The following is a 20,731-nucleotide window of genomic DNA, read 5'->3' as shown; positions in this document are numbered from 1 at the left end:
CTCAGAATTATTTTTTTCTATATTTACACATGAGCATTAAATATTACAGCTCTGAACTCTGATATAATTCAACAAACTGATCTAAAAATTGAATCATCAAAATTATCTTGTGTAACTGAGTTATACCATAAAAACTACACAGAACAAAAATAATCAAGCACATTGCTCACCTCTAAGAATGTAATTTTGGTAATTTTGGTCAGCTTCAGCACCCACTTTGATGAGGCAGGCCAGTCCATCAGCACTAACAAATTCATGTACAAGGTCTTTGTCATCCTGCAAGGGGTAAAACAAACAAACAGTACCAAATTATAAAACTGATGATGAAAGTTGAAGGGGTTAAATAGACAAATAGCACCACCTTATAAAACTGTCAACAAATTGCAATATTCTAAAATTGAAATAATTAGTACAATAACAAGCAATGTAGAATGAGCACACACTCATCCTAGAAGGGGTAAAATAAACAAATAAAACAAAATCCTAAAATTGACAATAGACCAAAATTATAACCTTCTAATATAACAAATAATGTGTAATTAGCATAGATTGTAATACCACAATTATAAACATTGGTGGCAGCAACATTTTCATGATGGATTCACTACAACTTCTGACTTCACACACAAAACATTACCAAACTTGTTGAGTGTGCTAGTGGATGAACAGTTAGATTAAAACTGGAACTACGCTTGGCACACTGCCCCTATTTAAGACGGTTCATGCCCGAGACAAAAAAATACTTGCTGGGCCTAAACAAAGACTAAGAATTCTAAACTTAGCTTGATATGTGTGAACACCTACGCATATACCGAGTTGACAGATTTAGGATTGTTCTTGGCATACTGCCTCTTTCACACAGTGTAACTTTAGTACCTCAACAAAACTTTACCTACATACAAACTACGGATTTTAATCTTTGTTAATGTGTATGGACAGTGTAGGTATGTACGATTATAGATACAGAGAAAGGGGGGAAATGGTGTTATTCTTAAAGCATCTTGGTCCATTCAGATTGCGTAACTTTAGGACCACAACAAAACTTCACCTACATACAGTCTAGAGATTCTAAGCTTAGATACACTGTAGATACCTACTTCCCATGACATAAATGGAGAAAAGAGAAAACCGGAACTTATTGTTCTTGGCATTTTGCCCCATTCTGACTACATATAGGTAGGTTACAGTGACCAAGACAAACCCTACAATGAGGCTAGCAATTCACTTGGGATTCTTAACTTACTCGTAATTTGATTTGTGTTGACACCTGCATTTAAATGTACATACATGTATGTATGTATGTAAAATTGGAACTCTTGGAGAACTCCTTGACATATTGCCTCTGTCAGATTGGATTGGATGGGTTAGTGACAGAGATAAAACTATACCTACACAGAGTTTATTACCAATTTACTAATAATTCGTAACTTACTATTCTTTGATTTGTGTTGACACCTACACATATATGAATATACATGTATGTATGTATGTATGTATGTATGTATGTATGTATGCATGTATGCATGCATGCATGCATGTATGTATGTATGTATGTATGTATGTATGTATGTATGTATGTAAAATAGGAACTCTTCAAGAACTGTTGGCTGCTTTCAGAATGGATGGATTAGAGACAAAGATAAAACTCTATCTACATATAGATTATTATCAATTCACTAAGGATTCTAAACTTACATCAAGTAATTTGATTTAAGTTACCTACATGTACATATGTCAAATATACAATACAGAATAGGAACATTTGGACAACTTTTGGTATAATGCCTCTTTCAGATTCAATAGGTTAGTGACCGCGATAATAATGTACTTACATAGAGACTAGCGGTTCTCTAGGGATTCTAAACTTAAGTAATTTGATTTCAGTTGACACCTACATATATGAATATAAGAAAATAGGAACACTTGTATAACCCTTGGCATATTGCCTCTTTCAAATTGAATAGGTTAATGACCGAGATGAAAGTCTACCTACAGAGATCCAAGCAATTCACAAGGGATTCTAAACTTACGAGTAATTTGATTTGCGTTGACACCTACATCTACGGGGGAAAGTAGAAACATTAATTTGGATTACTCTTGGCATATTGCCTCTTTCCCTGGGTGAGTGACCTAGACAACACTTTACCTCCACAAAGACAGACGATTCTAAACTTAGGTTCAGTGTCTATGGACACCTACGAGTATTTGTCTCAAGTCGGATTTTCACGCTGATAATGATCCTATGACTATGATTCATTTTTTCCTCTGCGGACATTGCATTGATCCCGGTCATTAAGTCCGACATCTAAGGTTTCTCATATTATGGTATCTCTGCACCAACCACCCACTGTCAGGCCACTTGGGTGTTCATTATAAAAATCCATATTGCATGCGTACTGTACTGTGTCAGCGTTGACCACATCAAACACTTTAAATATCCAATTTCAAAATGCGCATGTGATAAACACTAACATTAATACCCCTACCCCACACCCCATGCAGGCAGACACACACAGATGGACCATAAAACACATAAATAGATATCACACGGGAGATACACATACACATACTGACATATATGCACACACAGTCATATAAACACACACACACAAACACACACACAAACACACACACATTCTCTTCCCTTCATTTCTTTTCCAGAATAATTAAAAAGCTTCTTAAGTATATTGCAGATTTATATTTTGGGATAAAATAAATGTTGGTCTTACACAACCTAAACTTGCATGTCTTCAATTTGAGCTCAACATACATCCATCTAAAAAGTTATCTATAACCAAGGCAACGACACTTTCCTCATCCCCATCAAAGTTTTGAAACTTTAGTTTTGCTTGAGTTTGTTTGTGTGTGCACGCGCACATGTGTGTGTGTGTGTGTGTGTGTGTATGCGCATGTGTGTGTGTGTGTGTGTGTGTGTGTGTGTGTGTGTGTGTGTGTGTGTGTGTGTGTGTGTGTGTGTGCGCGCACACATTTCACTTTAAAAAGTCTGAGAAAACACACGATATCTATACTTTCTTTCTTTGGTTTAAAAAAACGGAAATCCTATTAATTCACTAGAGCTAGATATTAATTCCCCAATGTTTTTCTGTGTTCAGCTAAACACGAGTGAACTTAGATGCCTTGTCACTACCAGTCACTACACAAACTGTTAGGTAACACATATATTTCAGCTGAATAAAGAAAAATTTGGGGAATAACTATTACAACAAAAATCAGGAAAAACAATGCAACTACATGATGAATGTCCCATATTTCAAGCAACGTTCTGAAAGATGACCAGGAAAAAACTCCATATATTTGATTAGACAGCGTTCAATTCATCTTGTGTGCACTATATCCAATAACAGTTATACACTACCAGAGTCTATCCACTAGTTCAATCTTTATACTAAGTTGTTAAGCTGTATAGTGTCCAATAACACAAACACAACCTACTAAATCAAATTGCTTCAAACACTATCAAAGTTCAACGTATTACTTGAACTCAACAAAGTGCTAAATAACTGGCCTTCATAAATTTACTATCCTACTTGATGCACCTAGTATGGCCCCTGTGTATGTGTATTATCGTCATCATGAAAACAAAGAAGCTTTACTTACTTGGAAAATTTGTTTGAGGGAAAATAAAGCTCTTCTTAGTTCTCTACCACTAGACGAAAGCAACTTTTCTGTTAAAAAAAAAGAACAAGAAAAACACCAAGAGTAAGATAACGGTAGTGTATAATCAGTAGATATAAAAACAGTTATGACACACTAGTATAAATCTTCAAGGCTGTTCCAGATCGATGGCATGTCATGGAAGTGCAGTTCAGCTGTTGTTGACGCTGCTATCATTTCAATTCTTCACCCATTTTATTTCATACATATAATAATAATAATAATAATTTATTCCCACGTACAAAAAAAATGTGATACAGAACAGAACTAAATATCCTTATGTATATACATAAACGTGTTATTCGGGAAAAGGGTGTGGAAGTAGTTGTTACACAACTAATCGAGTCCTCCCCTCACAAAACATATGACACTTATCATTTAATTTTGCCCTGTTTCAATCAAGACTATTTTACGTGGTAGATGATACATGGAAATACACTGAAATTACAAAATAAATTAAACATGAGCTCTAGATCCCGAAACAACCAGACTGTAGACATTTTTTAAATTCCCGCTTAAACTCTGACCTGCATTGTATAGTCCTAATATGCACTGGTATTTTATTCCATAGTTTCGCACCTGCATATTTTATGCTGAATTGGCCCGACCTATGTTTTGTTCTTGGAATATTCAAATCGCTTCTCCTGCTTTGCCGTGTTGAATAAGAATGGCTAATTGTAGTGAAGTAATCGTGGAAGATGCTTGGTAGTCTTTTATGTAAAACATCATGGACAAACATCGCTAATTGTAGGCTGTGTTGTTGAAAAATGTTTAGAATACCGAGCTTTTGAAATAATGGTTCTGAAGGTACATTCCATTTGCTAAAAGTCATAATACGAATTAATCGTTTTTGTACAATAAATAATTCATTAAGGTAAGTCGGGTACGTACTCCCCCATACTTCCAGTCCATATGTGATGTGTGGGAGAACAGTGGAGTTATAAAGCATGATAAGTATATGTTGAGGCACAACTTTGCGAATATGTAGGAATATGCCTGTAAGTTTGCTTATTTTAGAATTTACAGCAGTTATTTGTGGCTTCCAGGACATACACTGATCAATTGACACTCCAACAAATGATGCAGTATCAGTTTCTTGCAGTATTGTGTCTTTTATGCGCATAGATCCAGTGTTATCCACTGTTTTCCTTTTGCTTTTCAGAATTAAGTAATTCGTTTTAGCTAGATTTATCGTTAGCTTATTCGCATCACACCAATTTGTGATATTTGTTAGTTCATAGCTCATTGATGTCATATCAATAATATTACTTCTATCAGTAAAAGTATGGAATAAATTTGAATCATCGGCATACAATCTAAAGTCAAATAAATCGGAAGATAGTGGTATATCATTAATATATACAAGAAAAAGTGTAGGTCCTAGAATTGAGCCTTGGGGAACACCACAAGTAATTGCCCGTTTGGAGGAATTAACACCATTTATACCTACAAACTGATACCTGAAAGTGAGATAATCTTTTAGCCATTGAAGGGGCAAACCTCGTATTCCATAATATTCTAATTTTGATATTAGAATATCATGATTTATGGTGTCAAACGCTTTCGAAAAGTCAATGAATAACCCAAGTGTTGGATTTCCCTTATCAATTTCTTCAAGAAGATGTTGGGTGAGGCTGATCAAAGACAGTTTAGTGCCATGTTGCTTCCGAAAACCATATTGGTGTTTGTAAAATGTGTTGTTTTTCTCACAGAAGTTTAAAATTTGATTATTAACCATTTTTTCAAAAATTTTGCTTAGTAAAGGCAAAATAGAAATTGGTCTATAATTTCCTGTGTTTTCTGTGTTTCCCTTTTTAAATATAGGGACAACCCGTGCTATTTTTAGAGCATTTGGGAATTTACCTTTTATGAATGACAAATTCAAAACGTGGCACAATGGTTTCGATATATGATCAGCCGAATCCCTTATGAGTTTTACACTAATATTGTCGTAACCGGTTGCCTTGGCAATATCTAGAGATAAGAGCATCGTTTTGACATCCTCTTCAGTTACAGGTTGTAGGAAAAGGGTATTCGAAGCATTACAACCGAGATATGACATATGATCAGGTATCGTTGAAAGTGAAGTGTTAATTTTCTCAGCAAGATTTGGTCCAATACTAACAAAGAAATCATTAAAATCTTCCACCATATCTTGCAAATGAGTATGAGTCACAGTATCATTCCCAGACACACGCTTCAATTGATTTGGAATTTTGATTTGATTACATTTCTGTTTCCCAATTAGTTCAGAGATAACTCCCCATGTTTCTTTCATATTGTTCTGCAAAGACACAAAAGTGTTTGTATAGTAATACTTTTTAGCTTTTCTTAGAACACTCGTTAAAATATTTCTGTACCTTTTGAAATGACTCAGAGTTGGTTCTCGGAAATTATTTTTGATAAGTTTTCTGTACATAGCATGTTTCTTCTTTATTGATTTCCTAATTGCGTTCGTTATCCAGGGTTTGTCGTTTCTTTTCTTTTTACCCCGCCGTCGCATGGATTTCAGTGGGGCATACTTTGAAGCAACTTCGAGAAACCGTGTACAGAAATAGTTATACGAGTCATTAACATCCTGGCAATTCAGAACACCATCCCAGGATTCACTCTCAATTTCCCTAGCAAATTCATCCTTATCATATTTTGAAAAATCCCTTACAAGATTGCATGCATTGCCTGTGTCTGAGAATGAGATATCTACATTATTGAAAAAGGTAAAGATTGGAACATGGTCAGAAACATCGGCTAGAATAGTGCCAGAATCAGTGTGGACATAACTCATATTCGTATAGAGGTGGTCAATTATTGTTTCAGATCTATCTGTTACACGGGTAGGAGTTCTAATAGTTTGTTCAAAATGCAAACACGATAGTGTGTTTAGCAGTTTTTCAGAATTACTAGACGACTTTGCCACATCAATATTAAAATCTCCTGTAATTATGGATCCATGATACTTGTGGTTAAGTTCATGCAATGTCCTACCAAGATCATCTATGAATGAGTCGGCATTACTACTGGGTGGTCTATAAATAATAGCCACCAAATACGTTTTGCCCTTTTCTATGAATTCAATCCACATTGATTCAGCATTACAAATTGAAATATTACTTAATAAATGGTATTGAACGGAAGAATGTATGTACACCCCAACACCACCACCCCTACCATGCTCCCTACAACTAATTTCAAGTTGATAGTTTGGCAAATTATACAGTTGCTTATTTTCTACCTGCCATATTTCAGTCAAGGCAATAAATGTAAATTTGTTATCAATGCTTTCCTCATACACACATTGTAGTTCGTTGTAGTTCTTTTTTAGAGACCTGACATTGATGTGAGAGACGGATAGTACATTGTTTTTGTTGGAGTATTTGTAATTAAATTCGGAAACAGAGTGGCTATCACTACAGATTGCAAAGCCACTTGAGTCAACACTGTTCATCGACACTCAGAGTTCAAGAAACCTTGTAATGTTACTGTGTACTGACGACTCACTTTTACTACAACATAACAAAATTTCTGAATTGAAAGCAAGTGTTTTTAACACCAAATAACACCACCAGGCAAAATTCAACTTTAGTTGTGAATTGCTTGAGCTTAGCGATGAACAACACTACATATCTTACAGTCTAAGTGATTCGAACAATCCAGAAGAAAAACTGACAGAATATAAACTTCTTTCTTCATTCATTTCATTTTGATCAATACATATCAGGAACACTATTTGTTACCACAAAATACGATTTATAAATTGCAAGGGAACGATTTTTAACAACTTCGAATAAAAACAGACAGAATATAGACTTTTACTTTTACTGTGCATGATTCGCGACATCAACTTTTACTCAGCTATTTATATCAGTTCTAAGCAAAACCATTCACTAAGTGTAATCGTATTTTTTATCTTGATGGATAGCGGACATCTGGAGTTAGTCTGAAACATATTTGACAGGTATTTTTTAATATCAATCTTGGGTCCATAATTTACAAATCAATCTTACTCCTAATGGACTGGTAGATTGAGAGTTATTTTTAGCAACAGCGTGTATTCCTTTTTTGATGAACAATTTACAACAACACTACGGAGCACTGATTTCATAGCTCAGTGTGTACATGAGGAGTTTCACTACGAGTTTCATCATCAAGCTAAAACCCATATAATGAAATACATCGAAGAACGAGTACTACACTAAGAGGATGCTAATTTGATGAAAGTTTTTGAATCCATGCACACTTTAAGTTATCAAAGTATAAATAAAATGGAGGGTTTATTGTTATGGCAGTCATCTTTCACAAAAGCAGCTTGGGTAAATTTGTCAGTTTTAATAGTTGGCGATTTTCCTGTTACAAAGTCTAAATCTCAATGAAGTCCACATACATCTGTACATCTAGTTGAGGCTGAGAAATATAGGAAAAGTGGAAATAAACTAAACTGGTTTTAAAAGTTGATAATTTCTGTATTTTACACACAAAGAAGAAGACCCATTCTTACGTATCATTTTGACCCACAACAAAAATGTTGTCTCCCTATACTATAGTATAAATGACGACATATACACTACACTATAGTCTACAGATTTTGCCTGAAATTTGGTATTCATCTCCCTTAAAACCAAGTCATGGGGTGGTGTATCATTATTTCTCCATGCCTTCAAGTTCATGTACAGGTCTATAGTATCTTCCTCTGTTTGGTTTTAAACTTTCACCGATGAAAGATTTCACGAAGAGAGATCTCTCTCATCTCACACCGTTTCAATGCAAAAGAAGACCCAGTCATCCGCACAGCTAGCATGCACATAAGCTCTGTACAGAACTACTTGTTTCATTTAAACATATTGCAGACATTTCATACTATTTCTTGAGGACTAGTTATTGAGAAGTGAAGCGGCACGAAAGACCTTGATAAACATAATACTTAATTAAAACTTAAAGTTTGTGAGTCATAATATTGATGATGTAGATCTAGCTGATCTGTCGATCTCATCATGGCGGCTGCATAAACATCCTGGCTAGTCACATCCTACTGTAGACTGCTAGGTCCATGATCTATCTAACAGATGATGTGATAAGTTCATCTTTTTTATCTTATCTATGACATCTAACTTGACCAAATACATACATACATATATACATATATACATATATACATACATCAAGGGTTCAAAACTAGCAATTGTCCAGGGTGTATATATATACACAACTAAACAAATCTAGACTAAAAGATTTACATGTACATTGTATATGGTGGTACTGGTAGTCTGTTAGTCCAATAGCAATCATTAGAATACGGTAGCTGAAACAGTTCACTTGACTACATGTAAATCTGACCATCAAGTGTACAAGTTAAATTTGACCCCTGAATTATGGTCCCATTGTATTTACTGTACTGTCAATAACTTATCGTCACCCTTGCCACCATTAGCTTTGATTTAGCACTGACCTTCACTACATTATTGGTGTACAAAAGGCAATGTCCAATCCAAGGCAAATGGTGTGGTAGACACAGACTAACTTAAAATACTTATCTATCCGAACAAGAGAATCCTCTACCTTTCCAAGACTGTGCCTTCATTATAAACTTCATTTTTTTCCTGTCTTGAGAAACTTGTCAGTGTTTGATCACCAACATTACATTCACACACTAACAGATTAGATCAGAGGATGTATGCTCCAACCAACTCAATACCCAACCAAACCTTCAGGAAGATGGCACCAACAGCTGGCTGAGGACATTGCGTGGCCTCCCCAAATCTCAGCAGTGTACTGACATTCTTAGCTGTTTGTCATCCGATACGTGATGTTCTCTAGACAGTTGTGTGCAGGCACAGGCTAGTGATCTCGTACTTCAACTAGTCACGTGACGTATGTAACTATGACAACATGCTCCTAATTGGCTCTACAGATGATGTGTGCCCTCAACCCTTTGGTCCTATCATGGATGCATTACTGCGATGGTGGTATGCATATAAACATAAGCCTCTCAATGGCCCCAATCATATCAAAGTTCTACTGTACTGACAAGATTTCTAAGACTATTTTCTCAAGACACATGACACAAAACAGTGTTTTTTCCCCCAAAGATTTCTTTTTTCACAGACAAAAATTCCATCCAAATCTTTTAAATAAGTTAGTTGATTAACATATGTGTACATCATATTAGTTTTTAGTGGAATCCAGGGTTGCAAAACAGTCTGGTACAAACCACAGAGGATAAAATAAGCAACCAATGGCAGCTTCACTGTATGTGTGACAAATAAAAGTAGAACGCTCGTATATTTAGACAGTGCAATGCTGTATCAAGTATACATATAAATTATCATATAATACTCGTGGAGCTAGCAAACAACATGGACCATGGGTGGCACAACACTGAACACCTGTTTCTTACACAGCCTTGGAGCAGGATTAATCTCATCATGAGAAATTTCTCTATCTAAAATGATCCTAAAATTTAAAAAAAATAAAATTGCTTGAAGACTGAAACAAATAAGTTGTTGTTGATAGTGGACCAGAGATTTTAAATACCTGTGTCAGAATATATTGTACTATCCTATCCATACTTTGAGAAAGATGTAAATACAGAAATGCACAGAAAGAATATGAAATTATTTTCAATTCATGCAGTTAACGCAAATCACCAAATTCTTTGACTATTTTCAATCAATGCATCTGTCAGTTTTGTTCAGTTGTATAATATTTCAGTGTCCTATATTGGTACATGGTGCATCCTATATAGGGAATGGTGTGTCACCTCTTAGGGCTCCATGTATGTAGAGGGCAGGCTATATATACATGTATTAAGTGTCATCAGAGTGGTGTTATATTTCTGGCCACTACCATGCGAGGACAGGGTGCATCAGTTGACCAGAGAGGCGTGTTGACCGGAAGTGCAACATATAACTTTACCATAAGGCTGCTCTACATGTACATGTATGTCTCTGAGGATATGCTGCATCACTCTATGGTAATTTACATGTACATGTACATGTCTATGAGAACTTGCTGTCTATAGTTACTTGGTACTACAGTAACAGATTTCAGGCTGATGGGGGTATGCATTGTATCAGGTTGCAAGGTAAGGGCAGGCTGCATAGTACGGTGCCACATCTGTGGTTGTTATATGTATATGTATCTGGGGGCATGCTGTTAATTTTGTACATTGTATTTCAAGCTGATGGGGACGGTCTACATCAATATTTACATCTGTATACATGTACATGTAGAGTGGTACCATGGTATAGTGTGTGTAGGTTGCAAGGTAAGACCAGACTGCATGACTGACTTGTGAAATACAAGTATGGAGAAAGTTGTAACTATAGTGGGGTGCAACATTGTGAGGGCAGGCTTCATCCCAGACTGCAAAGTATACGTATGATATTTCAAGCTGCAATATGGGGAAAACTGCATCAATGACTGTAAAGGGTGTAACATCTACATTCTGTATGACTGCTACATGGACATGTACATGTATATTATGAGAACAACATTTTATAGAGCTCTGTAAAGTGGTCTGACATTTCAAAATGTAATTGGAGTCTGGCTGCATCTGTGACCACAGAGAGACATGTTAGCTACAATATGGAAACTGGTTACATTCATGACTATAAAGTGGTCTGTACATTTCAAAATGGGGACTGGCTGCATCTGTAACCACAGAGAGACATTTACATGTAAGCTACAATGTGGAGACATGATTGCAAAGTGTCTTTATACGTTTCAAAATGTAATTGGGGACTGGTTGTAGTACCTGTGACCACAGAGGTATTTCAGGATGATGTCACCTAGGCAACTAACTGTATCAGTAATTACATTCAATAATGTAACAGTTAAAAACTTCTACTTCTTATACTTCTGTACAAGGGGGGACAACCTAGGTGAGTGAGTACAATTGTCAGTAATTAACATATGGCTAAACGCAAGGTCACACACTACAACACAGACTGCATACAAGAAAGGTTGGATACCAGTCAAGTAGACATTAGCCGCCATTGTTGACATAATACAACATAGGAATCTGAAGGACCAGTCGGCTTCACTAAACTGATTAGTATTCATACGCAATTACTCAATATATTCAATACATGCAAATACCAGGTATTAGGGCTACACATGTTGACAACATTTTTAGAAGGGATTATTACAACATGTGTTATGTGTCTCCATTGAACTGTACTAAATCATCACAGCTTCGTTGCTGATGTTAGGTATAAACACGACGTCATCGCCTTATAAACTTTGTGTTCCTAAACATCACACCACAGACTTGCTTTAAGAGTGGAGATATACTTAATACCCCATCCTTTAGACAGGCCCTCCAAGTCAAGGACATCCACAAAAATACTATGTAGTACCAAGATTCTGCCAAACTAGTGCACCACAACTGACCATAAAAAATACATTATCATGTCGGCTTACATCTTTATAACATTTATCTACTAAACAATTTGCAGGATGTTTATAATCTTTTGGTTAGTGTTTCCGATATATATTATGGGTATCTAGTGGATACCTACATGTAGTACCCCTGTACATGTAGGTGTGTTTTGTCTGGATTCCCCGGGCTTTTTTAGGGGATTCCCTCAGTATACATGTATGTAAATATGATAAAAGTTTACACAAGCACAAAAACTGTAAATTTAATTGATATTTCCTCCTTCCTGTTTGGGAGGATTTTGACACCTTGGCACAAAGGGTAAATGTACAAATGTAGGTAACATGTACATGTAGGTAACATGTCACTTAAAACTCAGAGTCATCTGGCTTGATAACAATCTTACTAACCAATGGGTTACCATTGCTTTATTTCCTTGTTTGGTCCGACATAAGTCTTATTCTCACACAAGTTACATTGCTACATGAAAGGGTGTTAATAAATATTCACTGTAACAGTATTACAGCATGGACAAATCTACCAGGGTTCCCCAGCAATTTTACTCGGATTCATAAACAAAATCATGGTAGATTTTATGGAAAACTATGAAACTTTTAACCCTTTCCTCCTTTCTATTACTGGGGTTCCATAACCTTTGCAAGAAGATGGAAAAGACTGAGAATTTAGAGAAGAATATCACTAATCAGCACATACAAACAACATCTTCCTATGTCTATATCTACATAACTACATGTACATCTACAAAACAATGACACACTTTTCATTTTCCTAACTTTGACAATATTTCTATTAAAGTGTAGAAAAATCTATATAACATTTAGTAAAGAAGAAGAGTAACAAAGAATAACAAAGACAACAAAATTGAGACATCTTAGAATAGAGAATATGAGCATATCACTTCACACATGTATTATGGCTTTTCTGGTATACATGTAACTACAGTTATTTTCTGAAGGATTTGTCTTTTAAAAGTCTAATTAAACTCTGGTGACCATCGTTCACAAAGGTAGAAGGACAGCGTACCCTTCTGAACTGAATACAAACTAATAAATATTATGGTCTATTGAGTCTGATAATTTCTTTTGCTATCATTTAGACATTAAACACGTAAGTACATGTAGTGATTATAAGTGACTGTCATTAACTCAAGAAAGACCTTGGAAATAATGAAAAAAAAAAGACTGAAAGAATTCCGGTTTCAAAGATAACAGCAGTTTAGTTAGGACTAAAAATTACTAGTATGCTGTGAAGTGACTTTTGCCCACATCTTACTGTTCAGTCATGTGTGTGTCCTATCAGTTGATGATATCATGTTAACCATGGCAGTATCAGTTAAAAGTAATATTCACAACAAAATGTATAGAGGACAATTAATACTGCTTCACTAGGTGGAACATTTGGAAAATTCTAATAAATGTACAAAAAAAGTCGTACTCTTTTCTTTTATAATAGTGACTGTGTTAAATGCTTGGCACAGCTATTGTTTACACTTGCTCTGTATTAAATTCAAAAAATAAGTTGGGCTCCCACATTTCAACCCCTTTTCGTTTTCAGTGACACAATGGCGGCAACTTTCTAAAGGTGACATACATATACATGTACTAGTGAATATTGTGAGAACATTTAGTGTTCATACAAATAATAACACAGGCAATCTGCCAATTTGTGGTTTTCTAGCCAACCCTCAGACTGCATGGTCAGTGTGCTTGACCACTGCGTTGATGACACCACTTAACCTTAGCATTTGACCTGGATGTTAGTCTCAACAGGATATAAACAGGAACAGTGGAGTCCTTAGTATACATGTACATGTATAATACAGTTCATAATTACCAGACCTTTTCTGATAAAAGTTGTCAATGATAAGATCATAAATAACAGGATACAGTGACACATACATGTTTATTCAAGGATGTAAAATACTCCACTGACCCCCTTTCAGGTGATGCTCACAGGGTCATGTCACTGTATTTTTGAGTATGGAGGGAGGAGGGGGAAGGGGGTCATAAATATCCATTCACATAATGCTGTATGAGTTAGCATTTTACTGTTTATTCAAAGATGAAAAACACTCCCCTGACCCCGTTGTTCCAGGCAGTGCTCGCCAAGTTGTGTCACCGTATTTTGGCATGGGGAGGAAGAGTCATAAATCAGTTTACCTTTGATATACAAATGTAACTGTTCCCCGTGATACTAGTACGGGTTGGGTATATATGAAAACTTGGGTTGGGTCAGTCCTCAAATTAGATGGAAGCGCCAACTGGCAACACTCGTCTACAAATCCGTAACAGGTAATGTGCCTAGTTACCTCACTGAAATGTTCAATCTTTCCAACCAAATTCATCTTCATAACACAAGACAGGCCAGTAAAGGTAACATATACATCCCTACAGTTAAAACTGAATATGGGAAATGGGCATTTCACTATAGTGGTGCTGTTCTATGGAACAATCTACCCCTATCCATAAGATCAGCTCCGAACCCATTGATATTTAAAAGACATCTTAAGAATGTAGTCTGGTAATGTGAGTGGATATCTTTTAAAGTGCACTGTGCGTCTTTAACTTTTTGTCCTGGTTTGTCCCTTTTGTTTGTTTGTTTTCTGTGTACGTAATCTTGCAACAGGTTCCATTGGGAGAACAGTGCTAATGCACTGAAATGGTGTCTGTATATGAAAGATTAATAAATAAATAAATAAATAAACTGTTTGTATCCATTCATGAATGCTGTAGGAGTAGGTATGTCAATATCATCTAGATAAGCTTAAACCAACCCCTCAAAAAGCACACTATGCAAACTTCCCCTTACCCACTCCCTACACCCCACCAAGCACACAAACATACCATACAGTATTCCCCTCCCTGTACCCACACTTACAGGTACCCCACCCCTGACCCCATACACCTGTTTATCATGACTCATGTCTTGTACATCAACATTACATGGGTTTTTCTAGTCACATTTACAACATTTCTTGGGAATAAAGGAGTTGGTCAGGTGTATAACTAGACTGTAAGATACATTGTGACGTTTCGCCCTCACTGGCCTCCTCTTGTTGGCCGATGTGTGAGGGCGCCCTGTCATGGCGTACCTTACAGACTAGTATATAACTTCCTAAATGTATAGTACACTGTCACATATAGGTGTACGTGTACATCATAACCCCAATATCCATTCTATAGCCCTACAAACCAAACTCAAGTTCCAAATATAGAATATCACCTCAACAACACCCCTAACCCCACTTAACACATACCCCCTACAAAACAATCCACAGCCTCATTTTAAATTTACAGAACTGATCTCAATAGCTATACATCTCTAGAGGAGAACTGAAAAGCATGGTCTTTGAATGTTTGGTATTCAAAATTTCCTGTAAATTAGTTGGTGTGTAGTTCCTTGGTTTAGATTATATGTCATCACCTCAACAACTTTCCCAGAAATTCCCACACCCCTACATGCACAAACAGAAGGTGGTCAACTGTGACATTAAAAGTTCCCAGGATCTCAAGCTATTAAAACCCTCCACCTTCAATTACTCTGTCGCCATCCCCATCAACCAACACACACCTCTTCATGCTATAAATCAACCCCTTTCCCTCATCCCAAACAACTACAGCTGGCTTGGCTGCTGCTCCTCAAAATTCCTCAGGATGTCAATCTAATAAACCCCTCACCAATTCTTCTTTCCCCACCCAAATGACCCATACACATCTGTTCATCATAGTCACCCGACACATACCTGTTCACTATGGATCAACAACTTTCCCACACCCCAACTAACAAGAACTAGTCAACTGGACCCTCAAAGTTACTGGTATCCTAATCTAACCAACAGCTCACTTATACCCTTTCTAAACCCCACCCACACCCCCCACCCCACACCCCCCACCCCCACCCTCCACCCCATCAATCCATCCACGCACACCTGTTCGTGCCACGAATCACGCGATGTCTTTGAGCAGAGGAGGGCAAACAGGGTTACAGCAAGAATGTACATTTCTACAGCATTGTATACTGGACGCGGTTAAACATGCAGTGTATATATGTATAACAGTATACTCTATTTAACCCCCAATACCCCAGGTCAACATAAGTATTTCACATTTGACACATGATTAACATCAACATAAATTCCTACACAAAATTCTTATCCCATTCATGTCTCTGGAATATGTTTGAATAAACTTTTAATGATTTGATGACAGAGTCGGTTTCAGTAAAAAAACACATCCATTCTTTTCATGTTGCCGTGATAGCCCTGACAGAGACAGGTAACGAGACCAACAAATGATTACCAAAAAAAACCACAAAGCTCTCCACATGTATACCTAATCAAATACATATCCGTGAGACCCAAGATCAAAACTTCAAAAGGGGTAAAAAGTACACAGTTTGCTTCAGAATTTCTATTATACATATACAATAAAAAAAGGGAACTGGGAACTGTATGTAAGCTCTCCAATAACCCAGCAAATACAGAGTACAATTATTTCATCTTGTGGTATTTGTAGTATTTCAAGTATTTGTCACCTTGTCTGGTTTGAGTCTCCTACCTACTTCACATGTACATACCTACTGATTGTAAGCAATGACATAACATATGGCATGGCAGGGACAACGTCTAATTGACTTCTCTCCTTATCACTCTTTATCTGTTTTTAATAATTGTTGTTAGTGCATTCATAAATCACAAACTTGAGTATTTAAAACAAATGTGAACCATATGTATACTTGGTTCCATTCATACGTGTACTTAATACACATGTACTGCTGAATGAACAGTGTGGAACTTAGAGTTTCTGTATGTGATATTATGTGTATGTTACTAACTTTTTGATCTGAGTTGGTGTGAATGAAGGAGTGCCCTTAACATGTAATGTACACTGTATTGTGCTTGATGTCAGATCAATTTACCAGAAAATAGCAACTTGGAGAGTCCCCTTAATCATGTCTATTTTTGTTAATAGCTTGGTCTGGATGTATAAGTAATGATTTGATCTGCAACAGGTTTTAATTAAAAGGGGATGCCCTTAACCTGTAACATGCACTATACATGTATTGTGCTAGATGTCAGATTAAGGAACCAAATATAGCAACGTGAAGGTTGCCCTTAATCATTCCATTGTTGTTAAAACTTGGTCTGGATGTTCAATGAGTGCACAGGTGTACCAACTTTTGAAGTAATCTGCACAAAGCCTAACACTGTGTCATCACAGATTACCAGTCATCTCAGATACCAAATCAACAAACAGATAAGTTGTACAAACACCACTTTAAATTGAACCCTACTTTATACACCAAAAAAATAGACAACTTTGATTCCTTCTGTCTTTCAGAATAATGATAATTATTATTATTAGAAATATGATAATACCAGGAAGTACATGTGACAGCAACAAGGATGGTAGACCATGCTAAACAGATCCTGACTAACTAATCAACATCAAGTCAACAACTTTTTTTTTCATCTTTTAAAAAAAAGTTCTGATTTATAGCACCATGGACAAACATCCTCGCCAGACATTAATTCATAAAGTATTCAAAATCATTTTAATAAACAAATTCAAATTTCGTACAACAAACTCACAGAAACGTTTGCTCAAAGTAAGGCAAATTTTGTCAGTACCTGCAAACAGTCTCTGCTAGATTTCCATTTTCCCATTTGTTCACCAAGTTTCATGTCACCAAAACTTGTAATTAAGCCTTGTAACTCTGACCGATAAGTTTACATATCTACATACCTAGATGTAAAGCTCATGAAAATTAGCTCTTCAAAGTTTCAGCTTGGTACACAAAATATTTTCTTACACTGCAATCCTATATTTAGCAGATCAGCGTGATAACTTGTTTGTAGTAACAAGTACACATGTATCTCTACAACTAACTCTTGTGTCAACAGTAATTTGTTGATTTAATTTAATTAATCTTATTTTACTGATTTCATCCAATAAAAAAAACACAATAGCATAAGACATCTCAAGTAAGGGACAACTGCACAATGTCACACAAGCTCAATAAGTGAACTTTGTTCATTTAGGGGGGGAGGAGAACTGTCCTGGGGCAGTACCATGGCCAGCTTTGGTACATGAAGGGGTGTGTGGCCAGTGCTGAAAACCCCAGGCCCTATTTTAGACCCACTTTGACCAAAAATCAATACCCCATTTTAGACCATTACAGGTTTTTGAAAGATGAAAGTTTAGGCCTCATTACATTTTCCAACATTTTGGGGCAATTAATGGCAGTTATGATTTGGCAAAGGACAATGGGCCACATTTTAGACCAAGCAAAATAAAAATAACGCAAAGTGGACCCCATTTTACACTCTTCAGCTCAAAAAAAAAAAAGACCCCATTTTAGACCAAAGGGCTAGAAAACACCCCAAAGGGTGGCACATATACGTAGACTCAAATAAGGTGAGTCAATGGTGTCAATGTGATTGTTGAACTTCGTTTTTGTACTTCTAACCAAATTTGACGGAAAACTTTCACTCCTTCAAAGATAACAGCATTTGTATTTACTACTGAGATGTTGATAAGTTGATAAAAAAAATTTACTTCTAATGTGAGATACATCATGTATGGTGCTGGGTTTCTGGTAATATTTTAATGTGTTTACAATTACAATCATGTGTTTACATTATATGATCGTAGTGGTGCGAGTGCTACAGTTTTCATCATAGTTTACATCATATATAAACATTTTATGTCCCACTAGTGACTTGTGAACATTCGTTTAAGGGGAGGGGGGTTTGACCTAAACTGAACAATGTTCGTTTGTTGAGCTTGTGCAATCATCCCTACTGACCACACACTCTGATGCTTCCAAACAAAATCATAAAATCAAACCTAAATAAATATATGTCTATACTATAGGTTCAAAATTGTGACATCTGCCCCCCTCCTCAATTATAAATAAGTTTAAAACACTTGATGCAGTTCTAACTTGAAGTGTTTTCATACCTCTCCAGATCCACCACTATATAGAAAAAAAATAACCTGCAACAATGCAGTACTATCTTTATGACTTATCTATCAATATAAACAAGACAATATTAATATGACAGTTCAAAGGAGTGTCAATGCTATACAATCTTTTATGACTATTAATATAAACAAAACAATATTAATATGACATTTCTGAGGAGTAATCACCAATTATTACAGATATGGATACCTGTCTCTAAAGTGACAATCAACATCCATATTGTCATTTATCTCATGTTATTATGAGTATCTAACAACTCAAGCCATCACCATTTGTATGATTGATGACACCAGAGATATCTCTAACACTGTTTATGTTACAGATATGATTCATATAATCAAGGTCCTTTGGTACAGTACATTGTATTTCTGTCAGAGAGAGACACTGTCCAGAACTTTCCAGGTTTTATCTCTTGGTTATTTCAAACCTGTTAATACCTTCATTTTTCAGTGGCAATGTTATCTGTGTTATCAAGATGTTGAGACCAACAAGACCAAAAAAGACAGCTAGTACTCAACTTTGCAACTTTCAACTACATGTATAAAGCCCCCCCCCCCCCCAAAAAAAAAAAAAAAAAAAAATCAAGGTCATACAAAATATGTAATTTTTCAAGAATTTCAGAATTTTTATCACTATAAGACTATAAGAGAAATGGACTTTTTTCATGAGATGTGTCTATGGCTGCACATGATACATGAGTGTTAGTAACTGTTAATTACTGCTTGTGTTGTGTACATTTGCTGCTTGCTTGTTTGTTTTTACTTCTTCAAGTGTTTTGTTTGTGTTTCTGTGGAACTTCACAAGCAGAAAGCGTAACAGATCGTACATGCACATGTAATTACAACATTTTTTTTTAATTTCTGCATATGAAAGACTTGAAATTCCTGATGCTAATATCAGACCAAATGATTACACAACAACATTCTAAACTGTAATATTCATATTCATAAAACATCTGTTATCGAGACTTATGAAGTTACATATTATTGACCAATTCTAGTTACCTGAAATAGATTTTTGCCATCCAGGCAAGTTATAAAACTAACAATTATTTGATCATAACATCAACACCATGACTCAATCTGCTTTATGTCATGCACTACTATTATGCATTGCTATAAACTAGCATGAAAATAAGTCAACTTTCTTGTTCTACTGTGACCATCTACCTTCTCCTAATGATTGCCAAATTTTGTTGTTGTGAGTCAAAAATGAGAAAAACTGGGATTTCTTGTGAGTTACCACACTATCATAGTATGAGATAGGGAACACCTCACATGAGTCACAAGAAATCGTGTGCGTCAGTGGAGCGTCAAATTAGCTTAGCGGGCACACCGAATTTTACCATGAGGTAAATACTATATTACGTAACTAAGGATTGACCATATTTTTTATGAATTTTCATATCACCAATAACATAATTTATCCTTGAACAATTTCTCAACTAAACACTTCAAATGTCATAATACAGTAAGTACTTAAAACTATAGATAACATGTGAAGATATCTGTGGAAAGACTTTAGAAGGAACAAGTCAGTTATGCTTAAAATATGAAAAAATAACAATACTCCGAAACTGTACTATCCACATCATTTTGCATAATAATCATGATAACTTCATCCATTTCTGTTAAACCACCCCAGAAGCTGCAACTGGAACAACATGTTCCAATT

At 35.9% G+C, this 20,731-nt stretch overlaps 1 protein-coding gene across 3 annotated transcripts in view; it reads right to left on the bottom strand.

The window, feature by feature from the left end:
- LOC144437183 (FH1/FH2 domain-containing protein 3-like) overlaps positions 1 to 20,731 on the bottom strand; it is a 104,099-nt gene that overhangs the window by 67,724 nt on the left and 15,644 nt on the right. For 2 of the 3 annotated variants that reach the window (XM_078126066.1, XM_078126068.1), the window contains exons 4-5: positions 3,619 to 3,686; positions 171 to 276 (exon numbers count right to left, since the gene is read on the bottom strand). In XM_078126066.1, the coding sequence (XP_077982192.1) occupies positions 171 to 276; positions 3,619 to 3,686 (174 nt within the window). Of the gene's footprint in view, positions 1 to 170; positions 277 to 3,618; positions 3,687 to 9,228; positions 9,364 to 20,731 lie in introns of those variants that run through there. The other variant, XM_078126067.1, reaches the window with a different exon arrangement.

The sequence above is a fragment of the Glandiceps talaboti genome, chromosome 7, assembly GCF_964340395.1.
Source record: "Glandiceps talaboti chromosome 7, keGlaTala1.1, whole genome shotgun sequence".
Classification (NCBI taxonomy): domain Eukaryota; kingdom Metazoa; phylum Hemichordata; class Enteropneusta; family Spengelidae; genus Glandiceps; species Glandiceps talaboti.
This window is presented reverse-complemented; position numbering and strand designations above follow the sequence as displayed.